Genomic DNA, 22,749 nt, shown 5'->3' on the forward strand with positions numbered 1-22,749 from the left:
AAGAATGTAAAACAAATCAGGCATTATTGGGGGGCATCAGAACTTGTGAGGACCCCAGGGCATCTTCCTTTCTCTTCCCTTGCTAACAGGGCTAAGCAGCTCTGGTTAGCTTATGTTATTCTTTAGTTTTTTCTTTCTAAATTGTTCGTCACAACCATGATGTGTCAACGCCATAACTGACAATTTACAAAACTTTGATGAAATTTTGTGAACTAAGTGCTTCGTTTTAGTAAACTGTAAATATTTTATGGACCTGATGAGCTACAATATGGCCTCCTTCAGAATAACATCATATAAATTGAGGCAGTTTGGCATTTCGTCAACTCCGTCAACGTTTTTAACTTTCAGTGATAGTGTTGACAAATCTCACTTGAATGTGCATTTAATTCATTTTAATGTATTTTACATAAATGGCATTACTTCACATGTATCAAGTTTGTATCACTAGTTTGTCACCATCTTCAGTTCTGTGTCAACTCCGTCAGATGGACTTTATGTTGCTTTTTGTTTTAAATAATATTTCTTTTGTTTCTTGAGAAGCATTTGTCTGTAAACCTGGGTAAAAATATCACTAATAGGGTCATTCAAAATAATTTTATATTTATTTTTGTCAGAAGGTGATGTCAAAGTTCTGGGTCAGGTCCATTAAAAATTTTATTTTTAAAAAAATGTTGCAACTGGGAGCCTGCACCTTAGCATCCTTACATTTCCAAAACGTTATTTGTCATATTTGTATACATAAGCTTGAGGAATAGTTTTTTTTTTAATTTGGGAAAATTTAAACCCATTTTGTCCCTCTTCTCAAGAATCACTGAAATAAGTAGTGTGAGGAAAAAAGTCTACCCATAGTTTCATTTGTGTTTCTGTTCTGTGATCTCTTCTTTGTTCCATCTTAGTTTATTTCTTGTGTTAGTTTATATATTCTCTTAGTTTATCGTTTATGTCAGATTTTTCCCTTCAGTTTTCTCCGTTTGTTTCCCTCAGCCTGTCACTCTGCTCCCTTCCTCAGCTGCACCAACTCACCTGTGATTAGCTCTTCTGGTTCTCATCTCATTCTTCACTCTCTTGTGCAGTTGCATTTGTTTGATTTTTGTTTCTTTTTTTATTGAAGACTTTGCTGTCTGTTACGCTCTCGTTTGAGTCCTTCTCAAACTGAATGGGACATTTTGGAAAGGTTCTTTGTGGTGCTTTTGGTCAGCAGTGGTTCTGACCGTGGAATTCCTGTTGGAGGCCATTTTTGTTCAGTCTCTTTCTTATTGCTGAATCATAAAAACTGACCTGAGGCAATGGAGGTCTGTAGCTTTCAATGTTGTTCTTTGTCCTTTTATGAGCCACTGGTTGAGTTCTGGATGTCCTCCTGGAGTCGTTTTGGTGCTTTATTCTTCATTTGTGGATAATAGCTTCATTCGGAGCCGTACCAAAGCCTTGGAAATGGTTTCCTGCCTGATGTCAGAGACTTTGTTGTCATCTGTTCTTGAATATATTTATTTTGGGTTAAGACGGTTTTTGAGATCTTTCAGCCTTCTTTGTGATGTCAGGTTCTGCTTAAGTGATTTCTGGCAGTAATCTCCTTGTGACTCGTAAAATAAATGTAGGTAATCAGTGAATTTTTTATTTAACAAAGAGGAAAATCACTTTTTATCAAACCAAACGGTTTGATAAAAAGTGATTTTTTTTTCTTAATAAAACATAATTTGAAAACAATGTTTTCTCATGAATTAAAAAGAGGTTTTTGATTATCTGAAACTTTAAAGTATGACAGATAAGTTAACACTTTTCACTGTATTTCACTATAAGTCATGACTGTTGACCCTTTGCGTGTGACGTCATTCTCTCCAAAACTCCGCCCACTTCGTCATGACGGACCAAAACAACCAATGTTTAAAGCTAGTCTAAAAACAGACATCTGTAACCTAGTATCGCTTCTATTGAGGTGATTTCACTTTTAAAATGGTCATAGGACAAACAGCACAAACAGACAAGGATGAAAACCAAACTTGTCATTTTATTTTATAACTTTTAATGAGGAAAGATGCTGCAGCGATGGATATCAGCTGTGAATAATACCGACTGGCAGCCCTCGGTGTAATCCCGGAACACTTTTCACAAGGTAAGAATATTAACGTCCATATACTTTATAAGTATGTATGACTAGAACGATATCAAATATTGCGTTATGGAGAAGGTACTGTCTAACCATTGGTAACCCTGGAGACAATGTAGCCTAGCACCGACATGTAGCCTAGCATGTATGCAAAAACTCTGGTTAGCCTCTCCTCTTGTGTACGTTTTCATGTTGCTCCAGTGTAAAGGGAAACCATGTTTATTACCTAGTGATATAAATCATGTGGTGTGAATTCAGGCAAAGTCGGTAATTTGATCAACACATCAAGAGGGAGGAGGTATGAGTCGGTTTCTAAGCTAGCTGTTTACAACTTTTGTAAATCTCCCCCCTCCCCCCCGTCTATGAGCCCCAACCAGGTGTGTTACGTTCAGAGACAAATTAGCGTGACTGGAACAAGTAGAAACCACGAATAAACTGGCAAAAACAACTTGGGAAAACAATTTCAGTCACTCTGTTCAATACTCCAGCTGTTATAGATTAACCGGTGGCTAAATTAACTGGTTGAAACCTATGCGCACCGCAGATGTTTCTAAATTTTAGGTGGCTGTGTTGATGCCTGTTGAAAAATGCTACTTGTGTGACAAAACCGTTTGTAAAAATTTACTATAAATCCCATTTGAAGCAAATATGTTTAATGTTGCATCACAATAACAAATTTTGCTGAGCGATTAATTGTCTCAAAAATTATTGCGATAAACAATAATATTGTTTGAAGACCTTTATACACTGATTTAATGGAAATTACGTAATAATGCATGCCATTTCCTGCCAAAGATAGATACACATTATTTTCAAAAGAACACTAAACACTGGAACTGATAAACAAAATAAACAAAAGAACCAAAAATAAAATGGATTCTCAGTCTCCATTAACAAAAAATGTTGAATAAAAACTAAACAACATAAAGCAAAGTGGAAATAAATACTGCATTCAACCAAAAGATTGTGCCCAAATAGAGAAAATGGGCACATCCGAGTACCTGATGCAATAGTTTACACTACACGTTTTTTTGGCCCCTATTTTTCCCCTTTACAACAATCTTAGAATGTTGGTCGTTCTAAGATTGTCGCTTGCGATTTCGTAATCGATCATCCTGTAGTGTGTGGTGTGTTACGGTAGATCGTCGTTGCCGCTCCGATCTAAATCAGGGTTTTCCCCACTGGGAGCTTAAGCTTCTTGTTGAATGTGACAGGTAGCCAATCAAAAAGCGCGGATTCCCTCCGTGCTTTCTGAGGGGAATCCCAAACAGCTGACACGGCGCAACCCGAAGTCCAGCGGACATTGGAGATGATATGTGGAAACAACATTAATGTTTATTCAACATTTTGTGCAAAGAATATAGAAATGACAAGAGGAGGAGTTGGAGCGAAATTGCTACCGCAGTTGATAAACCCGGTAACTTTTCAGCTGTTCTTCGTTAACGTGAGGTAAATAGGTTCTAATGATTTTCATTCAGTCAGGACTGACACTAGCCACATGCTTTGCAGGTAGATTGTAGTAAAGCATTGATTAATGCCTGGTTTTAAAATTAGCTAATTGGACTTGTAGCCATTATTTTGTGCCCATTGTTGGACACCACAGGAAGGAACGAACCCGATCGAACCGTTATAACTAGGATTTCTGTCGGCTCATGTGTGGTCTGTCAAGTTTTGAAAATGGGCCGACAATCAGCCGACAACTCTAAGATCCTGTAGTGTGCGCTGGGCTTTACACTAAGATCCTGCAATGCAACCGCACTGTTTCTGAACCTTCTTTTTTTAGCGACACTACCCTCAGTAAGTGTGGCTAAACAGACGCAAAGCTGTTTAGCGTGCAATTTAGTAATTTCACAATATCCTTACAGTTAAAAGTTTGCCTGGCAAACCTGTTAAACGATATTACCTCCAAAATGTTGACAGCAAGTGAATATTATTTTTTTAGACAATAAAATAAACTGGTGCCCTGCGACAGACTGGCGACCTGTCCGGGGTGTACCCCGCCTCTCGCCCGGAACGTAGCTGGAGATAGGCACCAGCAACCCTCCCGACCCCATTAGGGACAAGGGTGAACAGAAAATGGATGGATGGATGAAAATAAACTGGTCCAAAAAGTGAATCAGACGACATCTGTAACTGAACTCGTACCAGCTGTCGCTGAACTCCGAGAGCAATGCTTTATTCACTAAACTATATCGGCCGACGAAAGTCCAATAATCCTATCTGTTATTGATTCCCACGGAAACATCTGTCTCTCCCAGATGCCGCCACCAGTTAATTTAGCCACCAGTTAATCTATAACACCATCACTTCCGACGTCCATCATGGCGCCTTGAATGATTTTGTGACGTAGTTGCAAAGGGTCAGTAACGTGGACTCTATCTCAGCCGCCTTCCCAGACGGGACCCCATCAGTTCCAAGCAAACTTTTTCTGGTTTCATTATCTTCTTTTAAACTTTGCATTGACTCATGACTAAGCAGTTCATGTATAAAAGCAATTTCTTCAGAAATGTTTAGCAGGAAGGTATCATGAATATGTTTTCTTATGCTGACACAAATCATAAAAGCTGCATAATCTGTTCACTCTTTTAATACTGAAGACATACGCAGGCAAATTTGTTTACCTCTGTGCACATCCAGCATGCATTTCTGTGTTCGGTGCGAGTCGTCAAGCTGAACTGCAGCTTCATATTTCGTCCCTGTAACGACTCGTGCCAGAGCTAAAGCTATGATTGCCACTGAGGCATCGAGAAGATAAGTGGGGTAAAAGTCTCTGCATAATTCATGGCGCCATTAAAAGCAAAAAGTGCCACAACATTTACCAGGCAAAAGTAAAAACATTACCTCCCATCTGCTGTTATGGTAAATCAATATTCAAGTAAGTGTAATAATCTAATAAAAACATGAGCGCAGAGCCTGAAGAGTGCGGCGTGTGTAGGAGGGGATGCACTGGGGAACAATTTGCTACATACCTCCTTCCAGTAAATTCATGCTGTCTGTTTGTTATGTTGGCTGGAAAGGAAATATTAATAGGAAACTAATTACCTTAAATAACTTCCACTACTTTAGGCGAAACACTTTCTCTCTATATCTGAGAGCCGTACTTCCTTTGGCAGTTATAAAACTAACTCCTCCCACTAATTGTTACTTTCAGTGGCAGGTTTTCATTTGGAGTCTACATCAGACGAGGTGTTTTAGCCTTATTAAATAAATTCAGCAACCCCCCCCCCCCCCCCCCCCCCCCCAAAAAAAAAAAACTCCTTTCTAATAGGTTTTTCAAACTTTCACATAGTAACCTTAGACCAGGGGTGTCCAAAATGCGGCCCGGGGGCGATTTGTGGCCTTTGGGTTACTTTGTGCGGACGTCAACATCAATTCGTAAATGGTACAATTTGGTCAATTGGAGACTTTTAATTTGTAATTTTATTACAATGGAAAATGTAAAGTACAACACAAAGTGTCTTTTTATAGTCAAGTTTCAGCAAACAATAAAACTGTGTTTATTCAGAGACTTTAACTGAAATGATGCCGCTTTTATTCTACTTAATAAACATGACTAAATATAGAAAATGTTTTGAAAGAAAGCGACCTAAATCTTGTTCTTATTACTGAAAAGAAATTTCTTTAAAACAGCAAACGTGCAAAATCTACGATGGCATTTTAGGGTCACCATAGATAGAAAAAAAATTTAATTAGTAGTAAATTTCCACCAATAACTGAGAAATTTTGAGGGTAATATTTGACATTTTATACAAAAAAACATGAACATTTTGGAGTTTCAAAAGTCAAAAATTTTGTAAATTTTTTTCTAGCCATTTTCTGGGATTATTCTGACATGAGTTTTTTGGTGGAAATTTATAATAAAAACAATACAATAGTAAATTTAGCTACTTTATTTGCTTGATTTTAGTTTTTTTGTTACTTTTAGAAATTGTGGAGTAGTACTTTTTTATTACTTTAGTATAAAAAAGTATTTAGTACTACTTTAGACCAACATTTAGTGTTCTACTTTTGATATCGGAGCAAGACGTAGAGAAACTCCTGGTAATTTACAAATGTAGAACAAACTTAGAAAGTACCATCTACTTAAAAACCCAGAACAAGAATCAACATCTGGAACCAACATTTAGTTTTATCAGAACAAGAATTCAGAGAAACACCTACTAGTTTAAAAATTATCGACTACTACTTGTTATTAGACATGGGAAACCCAGATGTAGTTTTATACTTTTACCTTTTTGTCTTTCTTTTGTATTTGTGGTTTTGTTTGTATTTCATCTAATTCATGTAAAGCACTTTGAACTGCCATGTTGCTGAAAATGTGCTATATAAATAAATTACTTTATCTAGCTGTAATCAATCTGAGGGGCTACGTTAAATGAGCAAATATTTTTGTAAAAATTAAAAGCATCTTATTTTCAGTCAACTAAACATTTATACTCTGGTTTGTGTTTTTCTCACATAAGTTCCCAAAAAATTACCCTGAAATTTGAAGTTGTGATGGTACAAAACGTTTAAAAGTTCAAGAAATAGCTTTCGGAAGGAAAACGCTTCATGTTTTCTAAAAAAAAAGAGACAGGAATAATGGATATCAATAATTCACCAACATAGTAAGATACTGTCTATCTTCCAGAAATAAACCCCAGCTGGATCGCTGTTGTGTTTGCCGTAAACTCTCCATGCCAGTGAGCGTTTCTGTGGGAGTTTAGCTTTCATTTTGTCTCTCATCATATCAGAGATGCCAAGGCGTCTTTACTTTGTTTTCTTCCAGGACTGCAGACTGCAGCAGCATTAAACGCCCCATTCTCTTGTTGGTATCAAAGGAAAAAAGAAAAAAACAACAGAAAAAGGCTTTTGCACTCTTCCCGGTTCCTCGACGCGGCCCCCAGACTGTGACACCTCTGCTTCACAGCAGAGTTTATGTTGTGTCAAGTTCCCCACAGACTCTGCAGTCTGTCTTGGGCCAGAGGAGCCAGGGGAATCCCTGGAGAAACACACAGCTGAGAGGTTTATTGAAACTGAAGGCAAAGACAGCGCCGGGAAGAGGAGACGATTGTTCAGGCGCGGCGAAACTGTGGAGAGCGACTGCACCGGCGCCGAGCGAAGGGAGCGGCGCAACTTCTGGGAGGATGCTGCAGTCGGCAAACAGATCAAACTCTCCTCCTCGGTTCTACCAAATAGAAGCTGACACTCCTTGGGGGGATTTGTGTTATTAAATCCACCTCCAGTGGATTACAGGTTTGTCCTGCTGCAGGGGATAAAACTGGATTTTTAAAAATTCCAGCGTTGCTCATTTGAAATGACATGAAAACATAAAACGTGTTTGCCTTTAGCTCTTCAGTCTTAGTGCATATTAATGATCTCAGTTGTGTCGGGTCACAGGACCTCACATGAATAACAGTCTGTTTAAATACAGGAAAGTGTGGACTGTGTTAGTGTTACTTTACTGTTGTAAAGTAATTTTCAGTAATAGTCTCTTGTTTTGACACCTGATAATATGATAGATTTGGTTCAATTGGGAACAAAATTGCAGTATTTGCTAGATTTTCAGTTGCTGTGTTGTGCTGCTCTGTGTCAGTACAGTGAACCCTCTGTTTTCGCGAGGGATTCGTTCCGAAAAGAACCCGTGATAGGCGAAATCTGTGAAATAGTTTTTTACAATTATTATAAAGCATGATTAAATACTCTACATTGAATTCAAAGAACAAAACCTGTTTTCAGGCCCAAGCATTTTTTTAAACAAATAGAACACTTTCTTACAAATAACTACAGTAAAATAATCATTTTAATCATCAATGCGAAGTACAGTAGGACAAATTGTGACTCGCGTATTTCACTGATCCTCTGACTGACGCCGCAGCCTGACTCCGCTCTCTAGTGGTTTTTCTTCTGAAGCCTGAGGTGCAGGTGTGTTTTTTCGGAAAAAGAACGTAGTTATCGGTAGTTGTTTTCGCTCTTTTTTTCTTCTGGGCAAAAATATTTGCCAAAATTTGCCAAGCTGTATTACGTATATTTAAATACCGTAACGTTATTGGCATGTTACGGTATATAGAGAAGAAGCGCGGAGACGCAAAATACAATGCACTGTGAAAAAAAACGACACAAAAAAATCCGCGAAGCAGCGAGGCCGTGAAAGGTGAACTGCGTTATAACGAAGGTTCACTGTACATTTAAACCTTTTGAGTAATTTGTTCCCCTCCTCACCTGTGGAGGCGCTGCACCAAGAACCGCTGAAGAAAACGACACAAACACCTCTAAAGAGGACACTGAGTACAACTTTCCTCTCAGTGAAATGGTGTCAGATTTTAGTGGTTGTAGGATTTTTCTTTTGTTTGGTTAAAAAACCCAACCATGAGCCATTTCTTCTGCTAGCCCTGGAGGGGTGTGTTTGTTTTTACCCAGAATGCCCTGCGCTGTAGTCCACTTCCTGCTTTGGGAGCGCTCTCCGATCCGCTTTGTGTTCACATATGCATCGGTTCCTCATCAAAGTTCACTTTAACTGGACCGAGACGAAGGTTTGTACAGACCAGAGTTAGATTTTTTTAATCCGCATCAGAGTTTGATTACGCATTCACACCTCAACAAATGAACTTTGACCTCCTAAACAAACAAAGCGAAGTTAGACTACGGCAGATCAAACAGGACTGGTGTGAATGAACCTTTAAAAAAATTACTAAATTTTCTCCCTTTTCATGTTAATTTCAATCTGAGGTTGATTATTTTCAACACTACTGCCTCCCTGTTCAGACCACCCTGGGTGTAGAACCAAATCACATCAAAAATTGCAGAACTTCTCTTTAAAAGAATTCTCTTTTTTCTTCACCTTTCAACCATATTTTCTCTATAGCATCTTAAGAAAATCAAAAACCTACTGAAGCTCTCTCAACTTTTCCAGCTTCATCCCATGCCGCCCTCTGAACACCGAGACGTCTCGTGGGTGGGAGGTTCTCCAGAGACCAGAGTACAAGCCAAGGACAATTACATTCAACAAAATGACTTCACAGCGTCCCCTCAGATATTTCAAAGTCAATCTACCAGCTGTAGGGCCCAAACGTTTTATCTAAACATATTAAATTTATGGTTATGGTCCACGGCTGATGCAATGCTTATGACACAAATCCCTTGAAGTTGTTTTGTAATGCGGCCTCCGAAGTGGACATCTGTGAAAGTCTGCGCAGATTCGCCTCACCTCGGGGGCTTCCAAATACGTTATAATACGGAGCAGGACAAAAACATGCGAGGGAAAGCACTCCAGCTCCATTATGTCGGCCTTTTCAGAGGAAAAGAGCGGAAATGGGAGGCCAGAGAAACATTTCCGACCGTCTTCCAGAGGAAATATCTGCCTGTGTTTGTCTGACTGCCTCACACATCACCTATTTGGCACATTCACAACATTAATAAAAATAGCAGTGCAGGTTACTGCGCAATTATGCTAATGTAACATGACAGACCATTTGATCCATTAAAGCAGCTGCCACGCTCTAGTGATTATGGGATGTATTAATGTTTTGCTGGTTTTGTTAAAACAATATCAGCTTTTTTTCCCTCTGACCCTTTTAATGAGTTACTCAGATAATCTGTCTCCTGTTATCTAAGATTAGAGTGATGATTATCATCCCAACCACAACAAAACAATGAATTTTTATAGATTCATGCTAAACAAAAAGCAGCTAAATGTAGATGTTTATAGTAAGGAAACCTTAAAGAAACAATTGTTTCCAGCCTGGTTACAATAAGCAGGAAATGTCTCCTGCCTCCAAAATGTAATATAGTGAGAAAAATTAAATAAAACTAATTTTTCACAATAAAACTTTCTGCAGACGTCATTCATCACGTTGACCTTGTTAGCTTGTTTCCTGTTTAGTTTTTCTGCAGGATGAAATCACAACAATGAATTAAAGTGGCATATGTTTCTAATTGCTGAATAACTTCTTATGGCTGGCGGAAAATTGAGGCAAGCAGTGAAATAATTAGCTTGTCATTCACCGAGGTGCGAGGACAACACGTCTCAATTTTGACAGACCTGAAGACGTTGCAGTCGTCCACCACGTGTTTTCACCTGCATGAGTATCTGATGTAAAAAAAAAAAAAAGTTAAGTTATAACAACCCAAACTGACGTTGCTACCAGGAACAAGCAACAGCTGGATGCTTTAAAGCAATTAAATCATCCAGTTGGTTAGAAAAAAGCACTGTTCTATTTTGGTTTTTTCCCCTCTATAACAATTCAAAGCAGATATTTTGTTTTTTTTAGAGATTTTATGAAACAGAGCAGCTTACCTTCACAGGAATTAAAGGTCAGTCCATTTTCTTTTCTTGCAGAAAATGATTTTAATACATTTTTCCTCACCAGACCAACAAATATCTGAACTAAATCATCTGGTTTAAGTGACTGCTGAAGCCTCAATACCTCAACTGTAACCAGAGCCGCTCAAAATGCAGAAATTAGTTTTCATCCCTGGTGAAGATGTGTAAAAAGCCTCAAAATAAATTCCTGTTTCATTGCTGTAGCATCGTCTCCCGCTGAATAAGTTTGAAAAACTTGGCTTTTAATTGGAGTGTTTTTATCCACATTAAGAAAATCACAATATCATGGCAGCACAGTTACCTGGAGGAGAACCAAGCCCGCAGCATTACAGATCCTCCACCGTACTTAGCAGTGTGTATCAGCTGCTTCTCCAACAGTCACCTCCTTTTTGTTTCTCCTTAAACCTGTGAAGTCCTTGTTGCTACACTGCAAAAACACAAAATCTTACCAAGTATTTCTGGTCTAGTTTCTAGTGCAATTATCTCAGTACACATGAAATAAGACAAAACTAACTTAAAAGTAGGTTTGTAGCGAGATATAGAGGCTTGTTTTTGTTTAATATTGTTGAAAAATTTCTACTTCCTTTGACACCGTTACCTAGCAACCCCAGCCAAGCCAAACCGTTACCTAGCAACCCAGTTCTAGTTCCACTGGCAAATTATTTCACTTATACCAAGACATTTTTCCCAGTTAATTTGTCTGCCAATGGAACAAATACTTTTTTCATCAACATCAAGGAACTATTCACTTAAAACAAGTGCGTGTATCTTGCTGAAAAGTTTCTTTTAAGTTAGTTTGTCTCTAAGACATCTACACTAGAAACTGGACCAAAGATACTTTAAAATTTTGTGTTTTTGCAGTGAGGTCCAATTTAAAAGGACGGTTTCCTCGAATAGTCTGATGTAAAAGTTTAACTTGGACCAAACAACCAAACTCTGGTCCACCTGGAAAATCAATTTCTCATTTAAAAAATAATAAAAATACACAAAAATAAATGCAAAGAAATCCACATTTGCATGCCTCTGGGGTTTCACTCGCATTTGTTTTGATTCTGAGGAAACCAGCTGACACAGATGGATTTAGGTTTCCAATCCTAGCCAATCGTTGAGCCGGATTTTTCATTTTTTGATGTGAAAAGGCCCCTGTTCTCATCTGACCACACGGTTTCAGTTAAAGTCCCAGCAGAGGGAATCAAATTTCACATGCTCACATCAGTGATGGTTGGCTTAATGGACCTCTGTGTCGTATTTCTAAACCTGCAAGACTGAGAATCATAGAACACAAATTAGAAATCAACAAAGTTAAAATGACAAATTCAAAAATATTTACTTTAAAATGATTGCCAGGGGTGCCACTGATGATTTTCATATCAATAGTTGTTTGTCATGGTGGTTTTGGTACAGCAATGAAAATTTGATTTACTTTAAGGCTTTTGGACATCTTTACCAGAGGAAACTAGAAATATGTTCATTTTCTGTATATTATTATTTGGTTCTTGATTAGGAGTCACATGTTGGCTAAAATCCTGGATTCAAGTAGTCTGCATTGTTCTTCCAAACTTAAGAATATTGATAACTGTTATTTTCACAGATAATAACAGCTCACCTCAGGCTGTAATACTAAAATATTTATCTGAAACATTCAGATGAAAATACGCCTGAGAAACAAAACCCTGGTTTTTAAATTCTCTTCTCTTCGTTTCTCATTGGGTCAACATCCGATCTGTTAATACGATCACATAATTACAGGTGCATATCAGTAAATTAGAATGATGCTGAAAAGTTAATTTATTTAATTCAAAAATGAAACTTAGGTTTTATATTGAATAATTACGCTCAGTGGGATATACTGTAAGCATTTGACTGTTGCTTTTCATGGTTACGGCCTCCAGCTAATGAAAACCAAAAATTCTGATTCTTATTAAAAAAATGGGTGTAAGACCGATAAGAACTGGACTTTAAACGCAGTGTCAACACTTGGTCTGGGCTCCTTTTACATGAATTACAGCATCAATGCAGCGTCACATTGAGGTGATCGGCCTGTGGTTCTGAAAAAATGTTCATGTTTATTAACAGGACTAATAAAGGCTGTCCTGTTGCTTGAACACCATTTTCTTCTGGACTTCTTCCTTCCACTCAACTTTCCATTAATAAATTATTGGTATATTGGACTTTTCCCTATAGATCTTTATGCTGCAACATGCTCGTAACAAAATGTTTAAGTTTTAAACTCCTTCTTTGCTGTTTTCACTATCCATTATTTACATTTTCAAAAAGCTAAATTTGCGGGTTTCATTAGCTGTAAGCCATAATTACAAAAATGCTTGACATATATCTCTCTGTGTGTAATGAATCTACGTATGGACTTTACTTTTTGAGCTGACCTTCTAAAAATATACCATTGTTGATATTCTGATTTTTTTTTGCACCTGTAAACACCAAAGATTTCAAAATCTATCAGAAGCGATCAGTTATTTCACAGAAGCAGATGGGAATTCACAGATCTTTAAAGATATTTTAGAGCAAAGAGTACACTGGCATTGAAGATGTTCCTTTCAAAACCTCTATGGCAGAAATCCATCACTTATATTAGACATACAAATGTCCCATTTTAGCATCATCATCATTATTACTATGACCTCTTATGTCCTGTTACAGTTAGTAAAGGTTTCTTTTCCAGATAACATAAAAAAACTGAAAGCTTATGCTTCTGAAAGTACATTGTTAGCTAAAAACACTATTTCCAAGGGAGGGGTGCAAAAAAAGCCACAAATGTGTCGACGGAGCTCTAGACTGAATGGTCACCAGTTCAATTTGAGCTCAATTGCAACAAACATTTAGTTCCTGTTTAACAATGTAAGCATATATTTTATTGATGTCTTCAATCTTTCTTTCATTCATAATCACCAGAACAGTAACCTGACAAAAAAACAACAAAAAACCCCACAAATGATCATGGGAGAAGCAAGCTGACTAATTTCAGACTAAACCGCCTTCATAGAAATGTTTATTTTCCAGAACCAGTAGCGTCTGTGACCCATGTATGGGAGAATGACTAAAAGCCTGTCTGAACAGCGTTACAAAACAGATGGCCCCTATCATTACCAGGGTGACTAACGGCTAAACCACAAACCATACATTCAATCCAGGTTTAGAGCAGGAGGGACTCCATAATGTCTCGCTTCTTACTCGTGTGGTTGCCATATTGACCCGCCACAACCCAATATATGATTGATTTATTTCACACGTAATGACACATGGCTAGACAACTGTACACATTATATCAAACTAACAAAAATAAAGTAATACAGAGTTGAAACGCAAGAAGCGTAAATGGCATTTAACATATGAAAGTTACACTGTAAAAATGTGGATCTTACAATTGTCATACAACCGGACATTATTTATTAATATACTGTACATTTTTCACTCACTCCAATCATCCTAATATGGATGCGTAATCCTTTTTCTTAAATGCTGCTGAAGATGTCTAATCATCATCATGGCAGCATTTTGCTGCATGGTCGTATCAAATTCCAGCCTAAAAGCAATCATCCGGCTACTGATCGGATTCAAATACCACAATGTCAATACTTTATTTTTATCCATACAGGATTAATTTAAAATATTGGTGAAACAGCATTTTTACCATCATTCGGCACTGGCATTTAAGTGTCAGAATTTACCAGTTCAAATACCACATAGCTGGCTTTTACAAAATACATAATACACTCTCAAAACACAAAAAAGTTTGTAATGATTATTATTACTGAAACAACAGATGAAAATTTGTCAAACGGAGATCTGCGTTTACCGTTCTACAACCTAAATGGTCACGAAAGCCAATTGAAAGATTCACAATGAGTGTTGCAATTGAGCCCTTATGTTTCTGAGAAGTAGCCAAATTTAAAACATAACAAACGTCCACCTGTTACCGCCCCTGATTATTCACAAAGAAGAAACAAACTATACCGGCTTATACATCCATCCCAAAATATGTCTGCATTGGAGTCTGCAATGATACATATTTAGATGAAAATATATTTATATTATTTGTGGATTTTTCACAGTAGTTTGTACTGCACTGTACCTTTATGTCCATCTATTATGCCTACATAATTTTCACCTTGAGGGAGTCTGTTGAGTCACTTGAGAGAGTGTGTCTCATGTATTTTTTTTTTTTGTGGAAGAAAAATGTCTTGTATTTTACTCTGAAACATCTCCATTCTGCAGTGTGGTAAGTGCTGTGCGTATCTTTCATCTCTGCTGGCCAACAACAATTGGGGAACTGAATTACTCTGACAGACTAGTTTGTCTCTTTTTTCCTACGAGAATACAGCTTGTAGAAACTGCAAAAAACATTTGCTTTGGCACAGATTTACATTGTAGCAATGGTCACTCCTTGATCTCCATGGCCATGGTCGCTTCTACAAACACAGTTGGGCCATTGTGGTAATCCTTGGCTCAGTACACCGTCACGGATAAGTCTATGTGTTTGTGTATTGCCGTGTCAGTCTATCCTCTCTCCTGGTGTAAAGTCAATGCGCTCTAGTGTCTTATCATTCCACACGTTAACCCGACATCAATTCCCTCTCTGTCTTTGAGTCCTGCCCGTTCTCCCTCTCTTCACTCGCTTTTGTTTTTAGATCTGGGTCTCTTGGACGTTTTCCTTGGAGCTCCCCTTGAAGAGCAGCGGCTCCATTTGGGGGTTCTGGTTTTGGCCCATGAAACCCTTGATCGATCCATGTAAGCCCATAGTTGGCATGGGGAGAGACATCGGCAGCGGTGGGGACATGGAGCTGGTGTTGGTGCCGTTGCCTGATGCAGAGAGCAAATTTGATGTAGAGATTGGGACTGATGTGCAGGAGATAGGGTTGTCCTGGCCATGCTGGTTCTTGCTGTTGAGGATTCCACCTGGTCCCATCCCCTCGGTGATACTGAGACCCATCACATTGTTGTTGAAATGATGTGTCTTGTAGTAATGGTTTAGGGTATCCGTGCGACCAATGTTGGGAAGGTTGACTACTTCCGGGTGATGTATTCTCAAGGTTCCCTCTGTACCAGTCCCAGAATTTATCGTCGAACCGCCAGAGATGCCACTTCCAGCCCCAGCTCCAATTTCATCTTCAACGTTGACAATCTCAATTGCTCTGGCAGGGCCGTGGTGTTTGTGTAGTTGGTGTTGCTTACGGAGTTTGTAGAAGACCACCAGCATCACAGCTGCCATAAAAGTAATGGCGACGAAGCAACCAATGATGATCTTAGTTGTTTTCATTACATCATCCAGGCCTGGAATGTTAGTTACATCCATTAGAGACACAGTCACTGAATTTTCAGTAGTTCTGGGTGACAGTGGTGACAGAGTAGACAGAGATGGTGATATAGTGCTGCTAGATAGACCGTCTACCCCTCCATGACCAGGAGGCTTGGGGGAACCAACAAAGGTCTCATTCACATACTGTCTTGCTGAGTTCTCCTCCTTACTTGGCTCCACTGACTCAACTGTGACAGTGGTGAAATAGCTGTAGCTGTTACTAGGATCAGAAGCAGAGACGTTGAGCACAGCGGTTGCAGTGGTATTCCCAGCGGAGTTGGTTACCATGCAGGTATACTGCCCGGTGTCCTGCACGGTCACATTTGTGAAGTTCAGTGTTCCGTCATGAAGCACTGAGATCCTAACTCGGTATGATCCGTGTGTCATCAGCGTGCCGTTTGGGGTGAACCAGTTCACAGAGGTCATAGAGGTTCCGGTACGGCATTTCAGCTCTGCGGCCATTCCTTCGGTGACATTCAGATCAGTGGGCGGCTCCACAATCACTGGAGCATAGCAGACAAAGTGGGTCTGATCCAGTTCCCCAATGTACTTCCCTTTCAGGCCTGGCGGGGCATGGCAACGAGCACAACACGTGGTGTTGCTGGGAACTGTCTCTTTAAGCCACCAGCTGAGCCACAGGACGTCACAGTTGCAAACCCAAGGATTATGGTTGAGGTGTACCCTCTCCAACTGGTGCAAAGGGGTGAACAGATCATGGGGCAGAGAATGCAGAGAATTGTGGGAAAGGTTGAGCTCCTCCAAGTTCTTGAGGTCGTCAAAAGCATTGCGTTCAATGATAGTCACTCTGGAGTGCATCAGCCAAAGCTTTCGAAGTGACACCAGTCCCTGAAATGATCCAGGACGGACAATCCCCAGCTGATTCCCTGATAACTCCAACTCCTCAAGTCGTACAAGCGGGGTAAGGTTAGGGATGTCCTTCAAGCCGCACATGCCAAGATTCAAAAAACGCAGATTTACCAGACCTTCGAAGGCAGCCTCTGAGATGAAACCCAACTTCCTGAGTTCCCCCAGATCCAGACGTCTTAATGAGGGAACGCGGTTAAAAGCAAAGGCTGGCAGTGTCTCAATGGGGTTGTTTCGTAGCCATAGTTCTCTTAGTTTGCTGAGGTACTCAAAAGCTTGAGTTGGTACCACTGTAAGACGGTTGTCAAAAAGCTCCAACGTGTTGAGGTTGGGGAGGCCATTGAAAGCTCCCACCTCAATCTGCCGGATGTGGTTCTTAGAGAGCTGGAGAATTTCCAGATGCCGCAGATGCTTGAATGTGTCAGACTTGATCACCTTGTGTAAACAAAGAAGACAAAAAGGGACACATGGTGGCAACATCAGCATTATTGAAATCAAAACCTGTCATTTGATTCTTTGACTTTTGAAGGTCAAACCATGTTTACCTGAATTGAGTTCTCTTGTAGATTGAGGTATCTTGTGTTTTCTGAAATGCTGTCTGGGATTTGATCCAAACTCTTCCTTGTACAGATGACCCGGCTCGCCTGGTTGGAGCAGGTGCAGGGGTTGGGACATGGCGGTGCCGCCTCTGTCAGCTGGGGTCCATGGTGGTGAAACCACAACAGGAGCTGGACCAACCAGAGGAGGGGGGATAGGGTGCAGGGGCTGGTCACCATGACAAGACGCATGGCAACTGAGTCATGACCCACCCCTAGTTCTGGAATATTGATTAGTCACCTCCAAAAGGGTCAGTTAAGTGCTTCTTTCGACATTCATGATTTTATCTGACTTTTTCTGTGTTGAAGACTCAAAAACTTGAAATGTTACAGTAACGATTGGTAAGTAAAGCTACCTACTTAACTTTGTTCATACTTTCTTGGGAATCAGACTTGATTTTTTGATATTTCACTGAAAGAAGTCCTGCACTTCTGCTCCCATAACATTCACCAAAGTAGCTATCAAGTTAGGAGGGAGAGGTCCTTGAGAACGGCTGTCAGTGCGGAGGCTGTTGCTTCTTACTGTGGGAAGAAAGAGAAACACAAAGAAAAGAGAGACAGTAAGTGCACAGAACATCAGTCTAGGTGCAACAATTTAAAAAGCCAGGCTTAAATCAATATATATTATTTTTGGTGCCACAAACTGGGCTAGTGGTTTGGAGCCATTTTTTTTCATATGTTGAATCATCAGTCATGGTTTGTATTTCAACAAATCAACAAAGCCATAAGAGAATTTCAGGAGTTTTATTGAGGCATTGATTAGGCAGAGCTGACATTTTGGTTTGGTTTGATTCCATTTTGATCCCATAACCTCCTGTTGTTGTTTTTTAATTTAATGTCTGAACAATTAAATAGTAGGCCCTGTTGTCATGTTGAAATGTTACAACTAATTTGATTTGTTAGAACGGGCATGCCCAAATCCACTACTGTTTTGCAACTTTTACATGCATCCAACGCTCCTGAATCAAACGTTGTGTTACCGGGACTAAATAACCTCCTGATGAGGGATTTCAGCCATTTAATTTTGGTTTGGACATCTAGAAGTTGCAGGATAGTAGCTCTCCAGGCCTGGACTTAAGAAAATTAGCACCAATGTTTAATAAAATAAAACTTGTATTTTTTTATTTCAAACACATGATCCTGACTTTCAAAAAGAGGCAACATGAAGGACAAAAAAAATAAAGAATATTATTAAGAAAAATAGTACAGTATAAAAATAGTACAGTATGAAGGGGTAGCAGTAAATTCATAGGGGGGGTGTTCCCACCCGCAGCCCCCCTTTGTGGTGCCACTGCACACACTCATCAATCACTGGGCCTGAATATAGCAGTAGGAACAAGAAAGTACACAATGTCACAGCTTCATTAATTATACTTGAGGGTAATAACTTATACCTGACAAGCTGCTTTAATGCATATGTTGAATATAATATGCTATGCCAAAGATTTTCAAACAAAAATTGTAAAACTATTAAAAAACATACTTTTTTTTGTATTTAAAAAGGGAGGGTTTACAAATCTGCACTGTGTCATTGCAATTTGTGGTTAAAAGGGTGACGAAAACATTTTCAAACAGAAATGGATCAGCAGACTCTCTAAATTTAGAAATCCCTGGGCGTAATGATTCGATAGATAGAGTGCTTGTTGTTTACTCAAACACCTCATGCTTGACACTGTGACTTTAATGGTCACATGGCTGCAACGTCCGTGGAATAAAGTCAACAAGAAGGTGCTTGTATCCAAGAGCCGCTGGTTTTCATCATCCTTGTTGATGAAAACCAGGAATTAGAAGCCGCTGCTTCTAATTCCCTTAATAAACTGGGGTTCTTTCGTCAGCATCCATACATAGCCAGTTCTCAGCATCTGCTTTCCTGTGCAGCAGCGATGCATTCACTCCCAGGAACACGGTTGCTGTGGCAACCTGCTCACTCACCATCTTGTGTTTTTTTACTGTCCAGTCGCCCTATTCAACGTTACTGCGTTTAGCCGGGCTTGATGAAGCTTTGCAAAACAGACCAGCAGCACCTATTCGGTCCAAATCACCAGATATCTGCCTCAGTCCTGATCTGTTATCATGGACGACCGAAAAATGAGACTTCTGGTCAGACGGTGCCGATACAGACGAGAAGTGGCTCTAAATCTGATCAGTCTGAACCTTGGCCTTCAGTAAGAGCAGAGGAAGCAGATCTGGCATCTCTATGAGGTCTGAGGTTGAAGTCAAGATGAGTCATTATTGAAATTATAGTTCTCCGAAGTGATAAAGCAGCGTTTATAAAAGCTCATATAGAAAAGTGTGATAAAAAATAGGCCTTTTCAGACTCTGAGCACATCCCACATCCTCTCTTTGACACACAGAAACGTTCACCCATCCATAACTAATAACATTTCAACGTCACGCTATTAAATTGTTTTGTTATTAAGGTGTTATTTACATATTTTTCCACCTACTCTCCTCTAGTAATAACATCTAACACGGCTGAATGAAGGTAAAACGGTAAAATATTTCTTTAAGATCAAGGGATCCAGTATGGTTGTTGTATTGTTACAGTGACTCATGAAAGCATCAAAACATTATTAATATTCAACCAGTTACAGATCATCAGCTTTCCCAGGGAATAAAATCTGTTTGCTAACAATGACAGGGCCAAACATTACAAAGGTTTACAGAAACTATTTATATTTATGTTTCCAGAAACTATTTATTTCTGGTGAGGCGTTTTAGTCGTCAGATTTTCGTGTAGAAAATCATTGTGAAATTCCTTGCAAACGTCACACCTTCAACTGAAACCCTGGTCAGCCATGACAGCAATGTTTAGCCACATCCTCCAGGTCACATGTTTGGTGTATTTCAAAAATGGCGATGCATTTTACATTTTACAGGCCTGGCATTTTGGATGTTTCCAGAAATAATGCAATGTTTCTAAGCAACTTTTTATGTGGACTGCTAAGATATAATTTGACCGATCACTCTACTGCACAGGACATACAACCATGAACTTGTGCATTTCCTCTAAAGGAGATGAAAAGAGACCAATTAACATGACATGCATGTTTCTGGACTGTGGGAGGAAGCTGGAGTACCCAGAGAGAAGCTAAATATTCAGAGGTAGAACATTCAAACTCTGTCACAATGTAGCCCTTATCATGTGTAGTTTCCATGTCAACAGGGCACCAAGTTCGACTCTATCCCAGGGGCCTCCCATCTCCTAAATCCGGCCCTGTGGTCATTGGAGACACAGATATCGTAGCATTACTGACACTCAGTATATTAAATAAAAACTGTTCCAAAATCCCCAGTCAATGACAGTTTGTACCTGTTAGTTCTAAAATAATGCTAAGAAGAGAAAATGGTGATAAAATAAATAAATCCTTTTCTTCATAGAAAGCCGTTTACTTTTGTTATTTTTCTGTCTTTTGAACCAGAAGTTCCTTGGCAGAGGATGAAACTGTATGGACACCTGTTGACTTGACCTGCCATCCTGAAATTTTCCACTCCACCAGAGCAGCAGCAGCAGCACACGTTGATGTTCTTTAATATTTACATCACTCCTCAACTCAACTGAGAACCATTAAAACCCGGCCTTCATCCTCAACCCCTGCGATTTTCTTCCCACTTTCACTCAGATGAATTCCCCTGCGTGGACTGAGCTGTTTTAACATGTCAAGAGCAGATTGCAACCATGTAGATATTGATTCTTCGATCTGATCCGAAGGCGAGCGCTGGGTCGTGAAAAGACAAATTAGCTCCAAGCTGCTGACCAACTACTCCAGGCCCAATCACATCATCATAAGCATCTGGTTGCACTCACAGAGCTTCTCCTTCAGGTCTGCAAAGAGGCAAAACAGAAAGAGGACAAACACACAGAGGCTGGGAGCCGCCAGTCACATATCATGTATTTACAAATGATGGAGAAGAGCGCAAAGCTGCACAGGTGCAGCAGGGCCAACATCATCTACTGTAACTATGACAACGCTAGATTGATTCAGGACGTGGGAATCGAGGCAGGATGGGGCTCATTTCCACCAGCATCCACATTAAAAAAAACAACATTTTCTCTCTCTTCTGGCTGATGACAACATTTCCCCCTCTTTACACGTGAAGTGTGAAAGATAATCCCCCGAAAATAGTGATAAAAATGCATCAACTGGACCGCTTCCTCCTCCAGTCTTCATCCTAATCTGCAATCTCACCTCATCATATAGCCGCCAGCTTGATATCTCCTTACAATAGCACAGAATGGCCTTATTCATCTGCAGCTGCGCTCACTGCACGGGCACCTTCTCGGGACGCAATTGACATTTTGAATAGGCCTAATTCTGCACATGCTGCATTACAAAATGGCTTGCATCCATTCTCTCTTCGGGGTAATGACAACACGTCTGCACCCACGATACAAATATTCTGGATGTAAATTTTTTTTTTTAAAAATGAATAGAAAAACAGGCCTAGTGCGCGTGAGTGCGGGCTTACATAAGGGAGTGTATCATTTGATTACATTAGATGATCAAATCCTATTAATTATTTACCAAAAATGTTATGCATCTTTAACCTTTTCGGGTATTTTTCTCCCCCAGCTGATGACTGACTTCGGCATCTTTACAGACAAACAACATGACAACACAACACACCGAACATTTAAGCCCCTTTTCTACCTGTACGTCCAAGAAAAGCTTAAAACAGTACATACCTTTAATGTTCGGCGTCTGCATGCGGCGTAATGTCTGCGTCCCCTCTCTCCCTTTCGTGCCCCCTCTGCGATCGTGCCTTTCCCCCCCCTCCACAACCTCGCTATCTGTCTCTCCTTGTCTCTCCCCTAAATTGATTCGCTTGTTTCCACGGCTGTGAGCTGGCTCTTGTTCTTGTAAGCTAGATCCGCAGCGCCAACGCAACGCAGGGGGGCTACAGTGCTGGCAGGTTAAAGATGAACACAATCCACACACACACGCACGGAACCGAGCAGGCGGGGTGGGGGTGGGTGAGGAGCGAGGGGTAAAAAACAGAGCGAGGGAGAGAGAGAAAGAAGAGATCAGATTACGGGCCGTTGGAGAAAATGATGTTATAATTGTCACATTTAGGGAACGAGGTCGGGGACGAGCGCATCGATGCGTCTTATCCTTGGAGAGGAGCGCAGCGAACGCGACGTCGCCCGCCGGGCAGAGCGCCTTGCGTCCAGCATAAACGGCTCTTTACGCACATTCCGTATGTTTCCGACTGAATCCCACTAAGGCGTAATTGGAGCGGGGGATATGTGGCTGCGTCCGTCTGATGCTGGGAGCATTAATCAAGGAGATTTTCACATGGAAAGGTTTTTATTTGACCGTGCAGGTTCCTGCTGCAACATCAGCTCTGTGCATGTAACGAGCAGCTGTATGGTCATATTTATTAATATGACTCAGCAGCACTGAAATATCAGTGGGACACTGTGAGTCAGTGTGTTTTCTGCGGAGAAAATGAGATTTTAGATTTCAGTTTATTGTCTCCGGTAAACATTGTTCGGTTCTGGTTGGTTTTCTGTAAAAAAAAAAAAAAAAAAAAGAAATAATAATAATATATATGCACGTTTCTTTTT

The 22,749-nt window shown here is 39.9% G+C and overlaps 1 protein-coding gene across 1 annotated transcript; it reads right to left on the reverse strand.

Annotated features, from left to right (window-relative positions):
* Window positions 1-12,897: 12,897 nt before the first annotated feature.
* Window positions 12,898-22,357, reverse strand: lrrc4bb (leucine rich repeat containing 4Bb). The gene is made up of 3 exons (XM_028043314.1): window positions 21,868-22,357; window positions 17,130-17,702; window positions 12,898-17,019 (listed from the first exon to the last, which is right to left on the reverse strand). Exons 2-3 carry the CDS (start codon window positions 17,370-17,372, stop codon window positions 15,049-15,051), a joined length of 2,214 nt encoding a protein of 737 aa, XP_027899115.1. The 5' UTR covers window positions 17,373-17,702; window positions 21,868-22,357; the 3' UTR covers window positions 12,898-15,048.
* Between the last annotated feature and the right edge of the window lie 392 nt (window positions 22,358-22,749).

Source organism: Xiphophorus couchianus, chromosome 2 (genome assembly GCF_001444195.1).
Source record: "Xiphophorus couchianus chromosome 2, X_couchianus-1.0, whole genome shotgun sequence".
NCBI lineage: Eukaryota > Metazoa > Chordata > Actinopteri > Cyprinodontiformes > Poeciliidae > Xiphophorus > Xiphophorus couchianus.

Coding starts and splice junctions, on each gene's coding strand:
- lrrc4bb (XM_028043314.1), bottom strand. CDS start 17,372: ATGCGTCTTGTCATGGTGACCAGCCCCTGCACCCTATCCCCCCTCCTC. Junction 17,020..17,129: donor TACAAGAGAACTCAATTCAG/GTAAACATGGTT, acceptor TGTTTACACAAG/GTGATCAAGTCTGACACATT.